The sequence below is a fragment of the Lissotriton helveticus genome, chromosome 5_1 (assembly GCF_964261635.1).
Source record: "Lissotriton helveticus chromosome 5_1, aLisHel1.1, whole genome shotgun sequence".
NCBI lineage: Eukaryota > Metazoa > Chordata > Amphibia > Caudata > Salamandridae > Lissotriton > Lissotriton helveticus.
The window spans coordinates 1,841,831,181-1,841,849,032 of record NC_136065.1 but is presented as its reverse complement, the minus strand read 5'-3'; the positions used below and the strand labels follow the sequence as shown (position 1 = coordinate 1,841,849,032).

Genomic DNA, 17,852 nt, shown 5'->3' with positions numbered 1-17,852 from the left:
TACATTGTGTACTTTTGCACCTGCCATCAACATATAGAGTGGTGGACTGCCTGGATGTTGTGGTTCCAAACCAATCTGGGGTTTCCTGTAGACCAGTCCGATATGTTGGGTCTTATCGAAATTCCCAGTGAGGATCTTCCTTGCATGTTCCTATTATCTCCCTGTGTCCCCCAACCCCTGTGATCAGGATGGTGGTGTTCCACCATCCATGCTTAAAATGTGTTGTAAACTCAGCATCCTTTAGTTCCAGTTTTCTTGTCTCTTCCCAGTTTCTCTGGTCAGACAGACTTCCCCTTCCCGGTCAGTCTCCTCACTCCATTTTCTCCTCTTAATCCCAGTATCCATACATATACAGTAGTAACGAACCAAGAGCAAGTGTCTCCTTGTTTGTCTTTCTTATATCCGTCTGTACAGTTTCTAAATTTCCCAATCTCTAGTGGTGCACCTACACAGTATTTTCCAAACCCATTTCAGCAAGTTTAGTCTCCCGTGCCCCCCACCTGTATTTCAGCTGTATCACCGTGTCATTAAGTCTATGTCTCCTAGGTTCTTCCATCCTAAATCAAATTCCAACTCTCTCGTTGGTTAGGTTTTTGTGTGGCTGTGTATTAGGAGTCAGTGCAAGACATATAACAAATCTCAGGAGGGCAAAGAAAACCATAAGCACCTTTAAACAAAATAAAAACAAACACCTACAGCAGTTCTGCGAGGGGGGCTGGGCAATATGAAACCAATTTTAGTAGCCTGAGGAAGTCAACAATTCAAGAAATGCTGTGTTGGAAACTGCACTGGGTACAGACATGGTAAGTGCAGAACATTATACTTTCTTGCCACAGTGAGAAATCCGGGTTAACACCAAACATCATACAGTGACAAAGTGGAAACACAATTCAATAAATCTTCATTAATACTCAAACACTGAATCAGAACATATTTGCATGTAGAAAGAGATAAGTCGTAAAACGTTATAAAATAGAAAGCAACTTTTCCAGATACAACATGCTTTTTAAAGGCAATATTTTTATTTTTCTGGTCATAAAAACTCAAATACATCAAATTAATGTGGTTTCTGATACGGAAACAGATCGTGCTGGAGCCTGTGCAGACTTCAAATGGCAAAAAAATATAGATTTGTTCTTCATACGAGTGAGGACAGCAATGGAAAAATGTAAACAGTAATTGCAGAGCTGAGGTTCAAAGCCCTTTGAGTAGGACTGGTATCCACACCAGATAGGAGAACGAGTACAGCAGAGCCTCAAAGTTCATGAAGAGGGTCTGTGCCATTTAGCAAAGCCTTGGATTTCAAGACAGTACTTCAACATCAAGGAAGTCCAATGGCATATCAGAAGGCCTCAGGCCTGTTAGGGCAGGACAGACAGCTACTCAGAGGACCATCATCACACAAAATGGCACCAGAGCAAAACGGCCCTGAGGCAAAAGTGCAGCCATACCCAGGGCTGCTGTGTATCAAGGGGGCAATGATGCCAGAAGACCAGAAAGTCAAAAGTACAGGATGGCCGAGAAAATTGTATTGTTTGAAGATCCATGATATTATGGAAATCAATGAAGTCGCAAAGTTATCTACGGCAACGCCACCCTATTTCCTACGGTACACACAGTTTTTCTCTGGAAGCAAAAGGTAGCTCATACAATAAAAATCTGGCCTCTTTTATTGATAAAGGTCTTTTGAATGGTGTTAAATATAATTTTAAATTAAATAACTGTAATTTGCGTCAGTCATGTATTCTACTAATTCTAGCAAAAAGCCCCCCCCCCCCCAAAAAAAGGTTCAGTCTGACGTTGCGAGTCTCTTTTTCACATCTTGTTTCCTCAGACAAGAAAGTATGGATTACCTTGCTCAGCTGAAACATGTACATAGTTATTCCACTATCAAGATAGGCTTCTTACTCATAACCTCAGATTCAAACAAAGGAAGCATATAGGTGTTTGAAGACTATTACGTGTTCTTCATTGCAAACTTGTGCGTCCACGTCTATAAATGTGCGCTTTGTCTTTGCTTGTTGAGCATGCTCTAACAGTTTGTTTGGGACACACTGGCTGACTGGATAACGGAGTCTCAGATTTCATTTTTCTTTGATCAATAAACCCTTTCAGACTTTTGTCATGCAAGTGCATTTACTTTGACAGATCTATCCACCCAACAACTCGCAAGGAGAAATATTTAGACGTCCTGCAAAGGTGATCCTCACTAAAGGTGGTCCAACTTAATTGAGGACATATACAAGAAATAATAGGTTTACATCATCTTTCAAGACTAAACCCACAATCAGTGTGTCTCTAGGGGTCAGGGTTTTCTCGTGCAGCCTTGCACAGCCACAGTTTAATATTGGATTCACATTTCCAGGTTTCTTTCCATTTTTACAGCCTCCTTGACGCAGTAATTTCCATTCCGGCAGAAGTTTGTTGCAGCTGTTTAAAAAACTATCCAGTCTTCATCACAGTTTGCCATATTGGACTTGTTATAGTTGGACTCCGATTTTATTTAAAGAAATTCCCTCCGGAAGCAAACGCAGAACTGTCCAGGTCAGACACAAGGTACACTGAAGGTTGCCTGCTGGAGAAAACTGTGCCAGAAGGAGGTTCTTATTCCCGCAATTCAGTTTTAAAGGCTCAGAAAAAATTGATTTTAAATAAATTCGAAATTTAAGAGCAGCTAAATAGCTCAACTAAAACACACAGGGCTATCATCCCAGAACAGGTCCCGGTTCGAAGACAGTCTGTTATTTCGTGAAAATAGACCTGTGTGAATACAAATCGCTTTTGTTTTTTACATTCCTCTACAGTACATGTGTGAGAAATACTCTTGCAAACCTAGTTGGCTGTTTCTACATGGCTTTCTCACTTATAGCAGAGGAATAATTTTAACTAATCGCAAAGGCATTAACATATTGTAATACACTGGATTATTATGAAGGGTGGACAACTACTCACCAAGAAATAATCCAAACTCGTCAGGGTGAACCCTCAAAGTCACTAAATTAACTTTGATATAGGCAGGACACAGAGCCGACAGGTTTAACTTATGGCAATGTGTAAAGTATTTTATGCATTACCAAAACAGTAAAGTCAAAATGCCAAACAAGAAAACCCAAAGCAAATTAGAAAAAAAAAAAAAAAAAGAGTAAACTTTAACAAAAATGACAAAAAAGCAATAAGGGAAACTTGAGACATTCATTGTTACAGTTTGAAATTAAATAGTGCTAAAAAAGAACAAACTGCCAATGTTAATCAATGCCGCAGTGCAATTTGAGACTCCGAACCACTCAAAAGCCAATTTTAAATTACCCGTAACAAAATATTTCGTACCGGAAGCAAACATTTTTTTTTTCAATTCTGAACTCACCAAAATTCAGGTGTCATTTCCTCCCATTATGTCCCCCCCTCCATTCCAACAGACGGTCACAGATTCTGTATCTACAATAAAACTGGGTTCTCCTGTAGATCCTTTGATACATAAAAAAACTTGCGGACAGCTTTCCCTATTCTTTACAATAATCAGAACAGATGTCCTTTGCCACATTTTGCATTTCAGACTGTCACAAGCTATAGCTATTCAGTTTTTTAAAGAACCCTCATACAATCCCTTGTGGCCTTTCGAACTTTTGCCCTAATTATCTGCTACCTGTACAAGCTAACAGTCTTCAATAAGCCAGCAACACCCAGTTATCCAATCTATTGGAACATTCTTAGTCACTGGGCCCAGCCCAATTGCCTTCAGGCAGGCCAATGTAAAGACACTGCTCTGATAGCAGGTTTAGTGACATTAGAGCAGCCCAGGATTTCGGAGGGATCACTGCCCTCTTAGTTTTAGATCTGTCAGCAACCTCTGACATTCTGCATCAGCAAAGGCTGGTCCACAGTCTTCAGTCAATGAAGTTACTGCCATCGATTTAGAGTGGATCTGATCTTTCAAACGGGCATCTGGCAGCATTTCTAACCCCTCACACATCAGTATCAAAGAAACTAATCTTGGGTGTCATTTAGAGCTTGTCATTAAGCACCATGTGCATTAATTGTGCGCTACCACTGCCCTAATTCGCTCTAACAGCTTTTCCTTTTATAAATACGCTCATAAAAACACAAATATTGGTTAGACTGAATAGCCACTACAGGATGGTACTGATACACTTCAATTTTTTGTTTGAATCTTTTTTTATTGAGTTTTTGTTTTTCCTTTCACAAAGAAAATGATATGGGTTCAAGTAGAGCAGCATAAACATGTTACATGTACAGTGTTAGTCATCAAACGAGCTTGAGATACAAGAATTACAAAAGTTAAATACGGCAATCTGTAAATAACACAGGGCCATGTGAAGAAATAAAGGAGAAACGAAAACAAGGGGGTGTGGGAGGGAGCAATATTGTAGAGCAGTAACCTGTGGAATGCCAGTAATATGGCATGGTGGGGTTTTAGGGGCAGTTGACTAGTGCCTCTGATGGAGAATGAGCGGCTGAAGGACTCGCAGTCGCTATGGAAAGCCCATGGTCTTCAGTGGAGTCACCATCAGGTGATAAGGAAATCAGCTAGTATGCTCTCCCAACAGGAAGCAAGGGATATTTACGAAGGCCTCTTGTATCTTCTCTGCACAAAGTAGTTCTCTCTGCCTGAGCTCAGGCCTGCATAGAACGTCCCCAGGCATTGACCGCAGGAGGGGGAGGTGTGGGGGGGGAGGGGTGAGAGTAGACGATTTACGCTCCAGATGCACTCCAATTATGCAATTGGATGGCACTGAGCTCATTTAAGATAAATTCCAACCAGACAAAGGTACCGATTCCTGGGTGTGCTTCCTCAATATAGTCGTCAGCTTTATAATATCAAAACCTGGCCATCATACTGGGCTGTTCTACAAAAGTACTCAACTCGGATCATCTTTGAAGAAGCTTACCACCTATCCTCAGAACAGTAAAGTTGACACCATATGCTTCCTTCATTTGAAAACATTCTGTGTGTTTTTCTACTTCTTCAGCCACATGGACTACCAATCTATTATATCTTATTCTTAAACTAGTCTTAACATATGAAGCACTACCTTATTAAACAACTTCAGGTCATGTAGAACACTGGCATGCAAGCAGTTGAGTCCTAAGAAATCTGATCTAGCCCCATGAGCCTAGTTGTCCAGTTAAATTGTCTGCAATGTAAGAAGCAAATTGATTTCAAAGCACTCAGTATGGAACATCGGTTTAATAATTTTGTTGGACCAGACTATCTCGGGTACCGGCTTCCATATACATATTTAAACCCATCCTGTCCTGGATCCTGCGCTCAGCTTCCCAGGATCACCTTGAACTGCCTTACTTCAATCCAGGGTGGATGTTGGCCCTTCTTCCCTGTGGATACAGCTGTCCCCAGACTTGTACTAACAATATTCACCTGCAATTCAGGGACCATCCTCCAATGGTTTACTTCATTCCTCCATAAAAGAACCCAAAGAATCAAGCTCAACCATTCTCTGTCAAAGCCCTCTACGGTCAACCTGGGAGTTCCACAGGGATCTACCCTCTCTCCCATTCTCTTTAACTTATTCATGGAATCTTTAGCAGACTCCTTAGCATCCTCCAACATTCATTATCACATGTATGCAGAGGACACACAACTGTACCTGAAAATCTCCTTCCCCAATGACCTAAATACCTTCAATGTTATTCTACAGAATACTCAGAACTAGCTTGCGCTCAACCATCTCAAACTTAACACCATCAAAATCGAATTACCCCATCTAAATATAATCTTAAAGATCGACCTTTGGATGAAACATCTAACTGCCCTCAATTGTACACCTCAGTTTGTAGACTCTGCAAGATCTCTGGGAATTATACCAGACAAACATCTGCATATGCAGAACCACATCAGCAATGTCACCAAAGGAGCAGATTACCAGATAACCCTTCTAAGGAAATTAAAACCCCTCCTCCCCCACGATGATCTTAAATTGGCGGTCCAAGACCTAGTCATCCCCAAGCTCTATTACGGAAGTGTCACGTTCAGTGTTCGTCCCAGATACAAACTGACCCCTTTTCAGGCCTCCCTTAACGCTGCGGCCAGACTCAAAACCCTGACCTGAAATCCCTAAACTGGCTCCCTTATGAGGCACAAATTCATCTAAACATCGCTTGCATGACCTAGAAAGACCTACAAAACCCAGTATTTGTAAAGGGCGAATGTATCACCCATAAGGGTCTCAAGGCACTGGGGGCCGTTGGGAAGATGAAGTGAGCTATTGCCCAGAGTCACAGGATGCTGAGCTGATGAACCTACGGTGCTGGGGATAGTACTGTGAGCCCCGTGCTCCGGAGTCAGCCGCCCTTGCCGCAGCGCCACACCACCCGTATACATTTCAGCACTCCCAGATACCTAGCACAAACGTTTGAACTACCTGGCAGATGTAGATCACCACAAGCAACAGCTCCATGCTACTGATACCAAAGATTTTCAGCAAAAAGAAAAACGTGCAACAGAGCTTTTTCAGGCCTTGCCCTGAAAATTTGGAATTCTGTTCCGAAAGTAATCCGTTTGATTCTCTCTACTGCCTCCTTCAAATTAGAAGTGAAATCATTCCTGATGAATAAATGGTTAGCCAGTCGTCACCATACCATATATCAATCAACCTTACCGGTTGTACTCATATTCTATTGATCACAACTACCTCCTTCTGATCTCCTACGGAGGTCGCGCTCCTCGATTTGATATTCTTCTAGGATTGTATTTATGTGTAACTACACTTTATTACTGTGTTTTACTGGTTTATCCTCCCTCCCCCCAACTCCCTGTAAAGCGCACCAATACCCTCACGAGTCATGTTCGTGCTATACAAAACTTTATAAATCAAATAACTCAAAACCTTTCTCTTCACAGTTACGATTTATGGTGGACATTTGGAATCCAGCACGAGGACACCTATGGTCATCACGTGATCCATAAATTCACTTACTATACATAAATCATCAGTGGCACATTCAGCTTAAAAGGCAACGTGTTGGTAGAGCTTCACAGAGAGAGGGAAGAGGGTTCCAGTACTCACTAGAGTTATGAACAATGCACAAACAAAAACCCTTTGGAACTACAAAACAAGAAAATCAACCAGACCAAGCTGCAGCGTCAAAAGCGGGATTCTTACTAGAACACTCCACGTTCCACACAACCGGTTTAGATACTTACAAGGATTCCTCATAAGCTTCAACCTTCTCACAGCCCTCTGGGGGTTCCCGTTGAAACTTATAGCTGTGGTTCGGTCTTGGTGAGGAAGCAGCTGCGCATACAGGGGAGGACCAGCCACTCTCTAAAAGGGAATAAGCATTTTATACATTTTATTAAAGCAATTTTAAGCATTATAAGGCAGGAACAATAAAGCATGAAGACAAGACAATGGTGGACTGCAGTTATTCAGAAGGATGCCATCTGGGCTATTGGGCCATGAATGTCTACAGAATATTTTAATGGCGAGCCACCTCAACCTACCTCTGCCATGCTTCATTGCTTGCAAAGCACCAGACAGTAGAACTGACTATCTTAGCTAAAGACCTGGAGCCTCAAAGCCTTTAGTTAAATAGCGGTTATATGGGTGGCAGCGGAGCGGATCCTGGAAATGTACCATTTTCAGACTGGTGATATCAAGTGGGACAACATAGTCAACCTAGTAGACGGGACAATTCAATCTGTGCCTCTTCATCGTACCTGGATATCTTGCACCTCCTGGACCTGCACTAAACACCCATGCTCAATTTACATAGCTGCCCTCATGTTACCACCAACTAGTCTCCCTAAGCTCTAATAAACACAGAGAGGACATTCTATCTCTTCACTCACTCGTCTGCCCATCCGAATATGGAGTGTATTACACTGAGCTCCTCAACAATGATGGCGTTAAGAACACATGCACTTATCTGTAATAGCAGGTATCAGAGTTTAGCACATAGGCTTGTTAAAAGCAGTGTAGTATCTGGATACTTGCTCAATGAAAGTTAGCAAACATGAAGCAATGTTTTTTTACATTTGGGGTGGGGGTTGGGACAGACAGACACACTTATGCTGTTTATTAAACTTCCTATACTATGATGAGGCAGCATTGTATATTTACGCCTAGATAATGTATATCATTCAGTATGTTATTTCAGCGAGACAACATTAATGTCAGTTTAAAGAAATTAAGCTTATTGCTCATTTAGTGACTTAATCGCAGAAAAGCGTTATATTAGTTACATTTTAATTTTGTGATTAATTCCAAGGTGTAAAGGGTTGATGTTTTGTCATTCTGCTAAGGTCCCAATTCACAACACCCTTTTTACGTTATCACCTTTAGTAAAGATAGATTTCATTTTCTTCCAAAATCTTACGATTTTGTTTAAAAACAAATACACAAAAATGTATAAAATTCACTGATCTTTGCAGAGCAAAGTACCTCAGTACATTAAAAAAAATCATCGGAGGGTGTCAGAACGATGCTTAATGACTAACAAAGCAGGTCGACATATTTGTATGTGAGGACTTAAAGCAAACAGTGTACCTAACACTGCTTTCATGAAAAATGTTTCTTAGCCATCGCAGACGAGCTCCTAATAAAACTAGATAGATACAATGTAGATTGCAATGATCATAGTTTCTCACCAATAAGGGATCACAGAAGCATCTGCAATGGACACAAATGTTTTTCAGCTCTGTATAACGTTAATTGATCCGTCATCAAAACTAAACTGGACTCGTAAGTAGTGGCAGACTATAAATGTTATGCTATTCATTACTTGTTGCTCATCGTGTCTTCTGGGGTTAATAGCAATAATTATTTCCTTGGTCACATTGGATTGCATGTATTCTGCGGGGCAAGCTGTTGAGCAGTCCTCGGTTTCATCTTGAGGTAGGTTTGGGTTTATCTTAGCTTCACACACTTTGCAAAACTGTGGGATGGCGTGCCTTGCTGTGGATAATCATGTCCAGTATGTTTTGATCATTGATGATATGCTGTGCTACTTGTGCCAATAGGCCTATATTGAGATCAGTTTGTAAAGATTACTACAACAAAGAAAAACGTATATTTTGAACTAGCGTAGAAAAAATACATAGATGCTTTATTTTTCTGAAGCACATATGATGTTTTCCGTAAAAGATAACTGTAGCACCTTTCCTGCTAGATCACCAATTTATCTTTGATACTTCCTGCATCCTGGTGATGGTAAAGGTTTACTAGAACATGGCTGAACATCAAAAACCAAACCACGAACTAAGCAATTTTTTTTATTTGTTTTTTTACATTTGTAAAGCGCACTGTTACCATACGGTGTCCTGTCGCTGTCTAGATAGCTCCTATAGCTAGGCCTCGAGTTTAGTTTACAAACAGCCAAGTTTTTAGCTTTCTGCAAAAGGTCATCAAATCGGGAGACAATCGTACTGCCACCGGGAGTGCATTCCAGGCAACCGCCGCCCCTCGGCTGAAACTTCTTCCCCCCCCAACACACTTTCCTAGTGCGTGGGATCTTAATCTGTCCCAGAGTGGTTGACCTAAGGAGTCTGCCTGGTCTGTACCAGTGAAAATGTTGCCTTAGGAACGCTGGACCTATTCCATGGACTGCCTTGAATACAATACACATGCTTTTGAATAAAATCCGCTTCCGCACTGGAAGCCAGTGCTGCTTCACAAGTTTGTGTGAAATAGGTGCAAACTTAGGCAAGCCTGTGAGGAGGCGTGCTGCTGCGTTCTGTATTATCTGTAGCATATTGAGTACTCCTTGCTGGGCTTCAAGGAGTAGACTGTTGCAGTAATCAAGTCGTGTAAGCATCATGGCCGTCACCACTGTTTTTTTACAGTCAACTGGAAGAAACGGAAGAACCTTCCGAAGGATTTTCAGCGTCCAGTGAATAGATGAGGCTAAGGCATTTACCTGGGGTCTGAACGAGAGTCTATCGTCTATCACGACCCCCAGGTTCTTAACCTTACTGACCGGGATGGGGAGAGTCCCCATCTCTTCTGGCCACCACCTCGGGCTCCAGAAGTTGACCGTGGAGCCGAACAATATCACTTCGGTTTTGGCCGAGTTAAGCTTTAAGCAATTCATGGCCATCCAGGTGCTTACAGCAATCATGCATTCCTGGAACTTACCCGCTACGTCATTCTCTCTCCCTGGTAGCAGACACCACTATCTGTGTGTCGTCTGCGTAAGATGTTAATTTGAACCCATAAGAGCGGATGACCGGGGCCAGGGAGGAGACAGGGACATTAAACAGGGTCGGGCTAAGCGAGGACCCCTGAGGGACCCCGCAAGGTGGTTGAAAGGGTTTAGACTCAAAATCACCCAACGCAACCACCTGGACCCTGTTAGTCAAAAAAAATCTCAAAATGCCTAGGGCCTTCCCCTGTACCCCGCATTCTTCTAACCGGTCCACCAAAATGGTATGGTGGACCGTATCAAAGGCCGCCGATAAGTCCAACATAACCAAGGCCGCCCGACCCCCTGAGTCCATCACTTTCCTGATCTCTTCCGTTGTTTTGATCAGGGCGGAGTCCGTACTGTGGCCAGGTCTAAACCCATGTTGTGAACTGTCTAGACTTTGAGTAGTTCCTAGGTATGCACTGAGCTGGATGTTCATGATTCTTTCTATGATCTTGGCTGGCAATGGCAGTCTTGCAATCGGCCGATAGTTGTTAGGGTCAGTAATATCTAAGTTGGGCTTCTTTAATAGGGGTTTGACAGAGGCCCGCTTCCAGCTCGATGGAAAGTCCCCTATCTCGAATAGCTGGTTAAATAATACTGCTAGAGTATCGGCTATGGGGGCTGCTGCCTGCTTTGCTACCGTTGCCGGGCAGGGGTAATGAGGAGAACCTGATTTTATGCTTAGCAGGTGCCTCTTGATCTCTTCTCCCTTAACTGGGGCAAAAGCAAGCAGTTTGATGCCCTGTGAGTCTGCAGTCAGGCTCCTAGACCTTGATTCCTGCAGGCTCTGTAACACCTGAGCTTCCAGGGATATAAAAATCCTTCCAACCTTATTTATGAAAAACTGAGCTAGGTTTTCACAGAGTTCCTGGCTAGGTGGCGTAGCTGCTGCCTTGGGCATGGCCAGGCTTGCAACCGTGTAGAAAAGTTCCTTAGGGGAATTTTTAGCCCCGAGGATACGGTCCGTAAAGTAGGATTGTTTGAGTTGTCTTATCTACTCTTTGTAAATTCCCTGACTCGCTCTATATTTCTTTTTTCCGGCCTCACTATAGTTTTTACGCCAGGCTCGTTCTAGTTTTTTGCACTTGAGCTTGAGCTTCCCGAGTTCCTCTGAATACCAGGGGGCTACCATGCGGGAGGGGTGCTAACTTTTTGGTGGGGCCAAGATGGTAGAGGGCTGATTGATCCAGTTATCATAGGCTAGTGCAGCTTCGTCTGACCCTGTGAGCAAAGCGACCTTGGAGGCCACCAACAACTCCTCCAGGGTAGTCCCCTCTTTTTATTCCAGGCTCTGTTAGTCCTAGCTTCCTTCTTATTCTGTCTCGCCCTTTGTGATGTCGTGCCTAATATACAAAACCGAACCACTGCATGGTCTGACCAGGCTACGGGCTCTGAATGAGAGAATTTTAATTCTGGGTAATTCGTGAAAATCCCGTCCAGGGTATGGCCGGCCTTATTTTATTTTATTATTTGAGCTTTTAGAGCGCGACAGCTACCCAAAAGGGTTTCCCGGCGCTATGATAATGTAGTTAGTCGTGGATGGTCAGGCCGAATCAGTTATTGGTCGAAAAGCCAGGTATTGACTGCTTTACGAAAGCGAATATAGCTGTCCTCGGAGCGGATGTTCAGAGGAAGAGAATTCCATAACTTAGGTTCCAAATAGGTGAAGGAGCGGCCTCCCATTCTGGAGAGTTTGATCTTTGGCACAGAAAATAGGATTTGGGAGGAGGAACGAAGGGACCGGATCGATTTGGGAGGAGGAACGAAGGGACCGGATCGGGGAGTAGCATTTCACCAAGGTCTGTAGGTAGCTAGGTGCCACCTTATGCCTTATCTTGTGCATATAGCCGAGTGCCTTGAACCTCACTCGGTTTTCCACCTTTAACCAGTGAAGATCACGAAGGCGACTAGATATATGGTCGGTTTTGTGGCAACCACTGAGAAGACGTGCTGCAGCATTTTGCACCAACTGCAGGCGTTGAGTGACTGCCTTGGCCGCCCCCAGGTAGAGTATGTTGCCATAATCCATTCGGGAGGTGACCAAGGCATTCACCGCCGACCTCTGGGTGTCACTGGGCAGCATCCACAAGATCTTTCTCAACCAGCGAATGATGGTAAAACATGTAGAAGAAACCTTGTTGGCTTGGCATTGCATTGTCAGGTCCCTGTCAATTGCAACGCCTAGATTTCGTACCTGTTCCACCGGTGCAGGAAGAGGGCCCAGTTCAGCTGGCCAGTGTCTCGAAGTCCAGAGGTCAGGTTTGTGCCCCAGGACAAGGACCTCTGTCTTCCCACCATTAGCTTGAGGAGATTGTGGTTCATCCATTTTGCAATTTTTCCAAGTCCAAGCTGAAGGAGGGAGGCGGAGGCCCAGTCAGATTGAATGAGGGAAAAGACAACCTGCGAATCGTCGGCATACGTAAACAGAGTAAGACCAACGCTGTCTGCTATGTAGGCCAAAGGGGTGACAAAGATTAAAAAGTAGGGGACTAAGAATAGAGCCTTGGGGGACACCGTGAGGTTGGGGATAAGTATTGGAAGTGGCTGAGTGGGAGAAGATTTGAAAGGTGCGATCAGAAAGAAAAGAAGTCAGCCAGTCCAGGGCCGATCCTTTCACGCCCATGGTGGCTAGGGCGTCCAGAATGATTTTATGGGAGATGGTGTCGAACGCCGCGCTGAGATCAAGTAATATCAGCGCGGCCGTCTCCCCTCTGTCAAGCAAGGACTGAAGATTCTCTGTGACGCCCAGGAGTGTAGTTTCCGTAGAGAAACCTGGCCGAAATCCTGACTGCGAAGGATGGAGTAAATTATTTATAGTCACGAACTGAGTGAGGTGATAATGGATGTGACGTTCCAGAACCTTAGAGAAAGCATGTAACAATGAGATAGGGCGATAATTAGAGAGGAGCTCAGGGTCTGCAGTAGGTTTCTTCAGCAGTGGCATAACCATTGCATGCTTCCAGGTGGCAGGGACGATGGCGGTCTTGAGTGATAGGTTGAAGGTGGAGCAGATTGCAGACAGTTGCGGAGGATCAAGGGACCGAACAGCAGCAATGGGTAAGGGATCCAAGGGGGAGCCAGATTTAATTTTGCAGAGCATTTCGCGAAGACCGTCTAGCTGTAAGTTGGGCCAGGTTAGTAATGGGCAGGGAATAGGAGCCACGTGACAATTGTCTTCCTTAACAAGAGTGGGATGAGCCACTTTATTATTGTCGCGATTACAAGTGGAAATGTCCGAGTGGATCTTATCCACTTTACTTCTGAAGAACTGGGCAATTTCATCGCATCTATGACTCGACAGCGGGGGAGCTTTTGCGGTAGTGAGAGAGCCAGCAAGATTTTTGACTAGGCCAAACAAAACTTTGGATTTATCAATGGCATCCGATATGGATTTTGTCACAAATTTAGCCCTAGTAGAGGCGCATGCTTTGTGATAAGACTTTAGGGCGTTTCTATAAACGGAAGCTGCAGACTGGGAGTAGTCTTTACGCCAGATGCGCTTGAGCTTCTTGCAGTAGGATTTTTCAACTTTTAGCGTCTCTGTGTACCAAGGAGCTGGAGTCTTGTGAGGTGCATCCTTCTTTAGAGAGATAGGGAGACAGATGTCAATAGCATTTTTAAGCCAGGAGTCTGTCAATGAAGCTGCAGTTTCCGCATCAGCTGACATGAGCAGTTCTGCAGGGAGGTGAGAGGCTAAAACTTTGTTTAAAAGGCCAATATCCAATTTTTTCCATGCCCTCCTGCTTTCCATCCGAGTACCACTGTGCGGAACTAGGGTGTTCATAGGTGTGACCCTGAAACTGACCAAATAATGATCAGACCAGAGAACAGGCAGGGCCGGATAGCATAGTAGGTCAGGTAGATTGGAAAAGATGGGATTTAAAAGATGCCCACCTTTGTGTGTAGGGCCTTGATTGTGAAGAGTGACGTTCATTGCTAGAAAATCAGCAAATCAGGGTTCTAGCTGTGCCGTTGCTAGAATCGTCCAGGTGAATATTAAAGTCACCAACGACTAGCAGAGTGTTGGAATTAGTCAAAGTGGAGGCAATGAGTTCAGACAGATGACAGGCCCAATCATTGACAGGACCAGGGTGACGGTAGATTAAGAGGCCGGTCAGAGATGTTTTGTGATGAAGGGTGAGTTTGAAGGATCGCAAGCAGCCCGGTGGCAGAGGGCTTGCGCGCGACTGTTGGAGCGTTACTGCAACTTAATTTTAACTTTTTGTCTCACCCTGCTGACTGTGAGCAGTGTATCCTAGCTTTTTGACTCCTGTCCCGCTGACTACGAGCGGTTGGCATTACTTTTAAAATAACTCCCACCTTTGTCCTGCTGACTACTAGCAGTGCCTCTCACCTCTTAATCTGCTTGTCACCTCTTTAGTTGCCAAGCCACCCGCTGTGGCCTCACCGCTTAACGGTGCTCTCCAGCGGCCGTGGGCGCCATCTTGGGTAGGGTTGGTCGGCGAGATCCATCTTCGCCACCCCCCCTCGTCATCATCCTATTTAAACATCCATCATGCGTCAGCGCAGCGGACGAGCGCAGCGGGCGCGTCGTAGGCGCACCGGAGTTGCGCCCGAGTTAAGCCCGTCTGCGCCCGTCCGCGGCCGGACGGGCCCAGGGGCCTGGGACGCTGCCGCCGCGATTTCCTACACTCCCTCTACTCTAAAGAGCTTACAATTCTACCCATGTTCTCTTCCGCCCGCCGTCAGAGCTCGCATTTCTACACTGGGAATCACGGGAAATATTCCTCCCCATCTGGGACCGGATGTGTTACATATCCCTTCCGTCTCCACTGACTCACACATCCGAATACTATACCTAAACACTTGTTCTCTTGTAAGACATCAAACTGACATCTTCCTCCTACTCTTAGCTGAGAGTCCAGATGTCCTTTTATTATCAGAAACTTGGCTCACCGACGACTCCCTCCCTGATATCCGGGCGGCATTACCCCCTGACTACTATCTGCTGAATGCTAACCGCCCTGGAGGCCGTCCCGGTGGGGGGGTGGCAGCGGTAATACGCAAGAATTTAAAAATCATCGCTACCTCCTCCATGATCCTCCCCGAAGTGGATAACCTGGTTCTCAGCCTGGGAACTGAGGTGGGTGCAGTCACGGTCATAATACTGTACCGTCCCCCTCTCTCTATGCCCTCTTTCCCCTCATCCTTCACTGAGCAGCTTGCTAATCTTACCACTTCCTCCCCTCGTGTCGCCATTTTCGGCGATTTTAATTACTGGTTCCAACACAAGGATGCCGGGCCGCTCGCCACTGAGCTATTCGAAACTCTTTCAAGCCTAAATTTTACACAACTCCTTAAGTTCCCCACCCATAGTGGTGGCCATATCCTCGACCACATCTGGATTCATGGGGTGAAGTTTTCTTGCCCGCAGATCACTCCTTGCGTATGGTCTGACCACTCCTTGATCGAGACTATAATCTCTGTCGATGGCAACATCAGGGCCCCCCTCTGGAGGGTGGTGTCGCCCGCAAGTGGAGGGCTGTCGACTCTTCTAAATTTCTCTTCCATCTGTCTCAGTCCCGTCCCTCCCTCCCTCCCTATCGATATCCGCATCGATGAGCTAGACGGTAACATCTCCCGCTGGCTTACGTCAGCTAGCGATATCTTTGCTCGGTTAACCAAGTTTCCCCGCTCTCGGCATAAAAACTCCCACAAATGGTTTGACCCCCAACTAAAAACCCAACATCTGGAGCTAAGCCAATTGGAGCGCAAGTGGAGAAGAGCCTACTGCCCCACGAGCAGAGATACCTATGTGGCCGCTCGCAACAAATACAAAAAAGCCATCACTGTGGCCAAAACAGCATATGCCTCTAAAAAAATCTTATCTGCCCCTTGTAAATCGAAGGAGATCTTTAGAGTCCTTGACGAATTTACCTCCGATTCCAGGACGCTCCCGACCCAGGCTCCTACACAGGAGTCATGCAATGCTCTCAGCACGTTTTTCTTAGAGAAAATTGTTATGATCAAGGACACTATTCCGGCCACCTTTCCTGGCACTGACTCTGTCTGTCCCCTCCCAATGTACTCTCTCTCACACATCTCCCCCCTCTTGATTCAAAATCTTTGGCAACACTTGCCGCTCGGGTTAAATCCGGCTCTCCGGACGATTGCTGTCCACCATCCATACTACGGGACATATGCCTTTCTCTTCCTGATAGTATTCTCTCTCTGCTGAACTCCTCTCTCTCTTCTGGCTCGGTGCCTAGCTCTTTTAAGGCAGCCGTTCTGGTGCCTCTACTGAAGAAACCTGGAGCCGACCCCGCAGCCTTGGCGAACTACCGGCCTATCTCCCTGCTGCCCTACTTCTCTAAAATTCTGGAAGCCCACGTCACCGCCTGTCTCTCTCAGTTCATCGAGAGCTCCAACTTCCTTGAAGCCAACCAGGCCGTTTTTAGACCTGGCCACTCCACGCAGGTAGTGATCCTGGCCGTGTTGGATGCTCTTAGAGACGGCGTTGACAGGGGTACCCCCCAGGCCCTGGTCCTTTTAGATCTGTCGGCCGCCTTCGACACGGTGGACCATAACATCCTTCTCCACCGTGTCGAGCAGGCCGGCATCCAGGGCCTGGCGCTGGCATGGGTCGAATCCTTCCTGACCGGGAGGTCTCAGACAGTCAGCCTGGGCACTTTTAGGGCACCTTGGGAGCACTCACTCTGCGGGGTCCCCCAGGGCTCTTCCTTGTCTCCTCTCCTTTTCAATCTATATCTTCAACCTCTTCTTTTTTCTCTGAGGCAGTGGGACGTCACCGTCTTTAATTACGCTGACGACCTGCAACTCATTTTTCCTCTTGATTCTCTTTCCGCTATTTCTAATTTCCAGGCGGTTATGGTCCACATTCTTCAGTGGATGAGCCAGAACCAACTTAAATTGAACCCCGGGAAGACGGAGCTCCTTCTCCCTGGTAAGAGCTCCACCCATTGAGGTCCGCATTTCTGGCCGTCAGAGCTTGGCCCCTCTCCCACCCCTGTGGCCTCGGTGAAGAGTCTCGGGGTCACTATTGACTCCGAGCTATCCCTTAAACCCCAAATAGGGATGGTGGTCTCTTCCTGCATGTATCAGCTGCGTAGGATCAGAAAGGCGGCCTATCTCTTGACTCCCGAAGCCCTGATTCAAGTCATTATGGCTCTTGTCCTTTCCCGCTTGGACTTCTCGAACTCTCTTTATCATGGTCTGCCTAAGGTCCTTCTTTCTAGACTACAGATCGTCCAGAACCAAGCGGCAAGACTGGCCTTCGGGACCCCGAAATGGCAATCCGCCAAACCTCTTCTCACCAAATTACACTGGCTGTCTGTCACTTCGAGGGTAGCCTTTAAGATCGGCTGCCTCACTTTTAAATCCCTAACTGGCCCCTGCCCTGCCTTCCTGAAATCCCTTATTAGTCCCTACTGTCCTTCACGTAATCTCAGATCTTCTCACCTCCGCCTCCTGGCTGTTCCTTCTTTCAAACTCTGCAGAATCGGTGGCCGGAGATTTGCACTCTTGGCCCCCAAATTCTGGAACTCTCTCCCTCCCTCAAATTCTCCAACTCGCTCATCCAATTTCGTAAATCTTTGAAAACTTGGCTTTTCCCACAATCCGGTTAATTCTTTTCGTCTCCCTCAGTTTCAGATTAGCGCCAGGAAACCCACGGTGACAGAGCGCTTTATAAGCACACCTTAACATAA

General features: G+C 45.5%; 1 protein-coding gene and 1 long non-coding RNA gene across 4 annotated transcripts in view; one reads left to right on the top strand and one right to left on the bottom strand.

Annotated features, from left to right (window-relative positions):
- The window catches only part of FAM117A (family with sequence similarity 117 member A), a 105,732-nt gene that overhangs the window by 2,000 nt on the left and 85,880 nt on the right, over positions 1 to 17,852 (bottom strand). For both annotated transcript variants that reach the window (XM_078645260.1, XM_078645261.1), the window contains exon 7: positions 7,181 to 7,301. In XM_078645260.1, the coding sequence (XP_078501386.1) occupies positions 7,181 to 7,301 (121 nt within the window). The remainder of the gene's footprint in view (positions 1 to 7,180; positions 7,302 to 17,852) is intronic.
- LOC144755891 (uncharacterized) overlaps positions 1 to 17,852 on the top strand; it is a 226,891-nt gene that overhangs the window by 126,073 nt on the left and 82,966 nt on the right. The window lies entirely within an intron of this gene.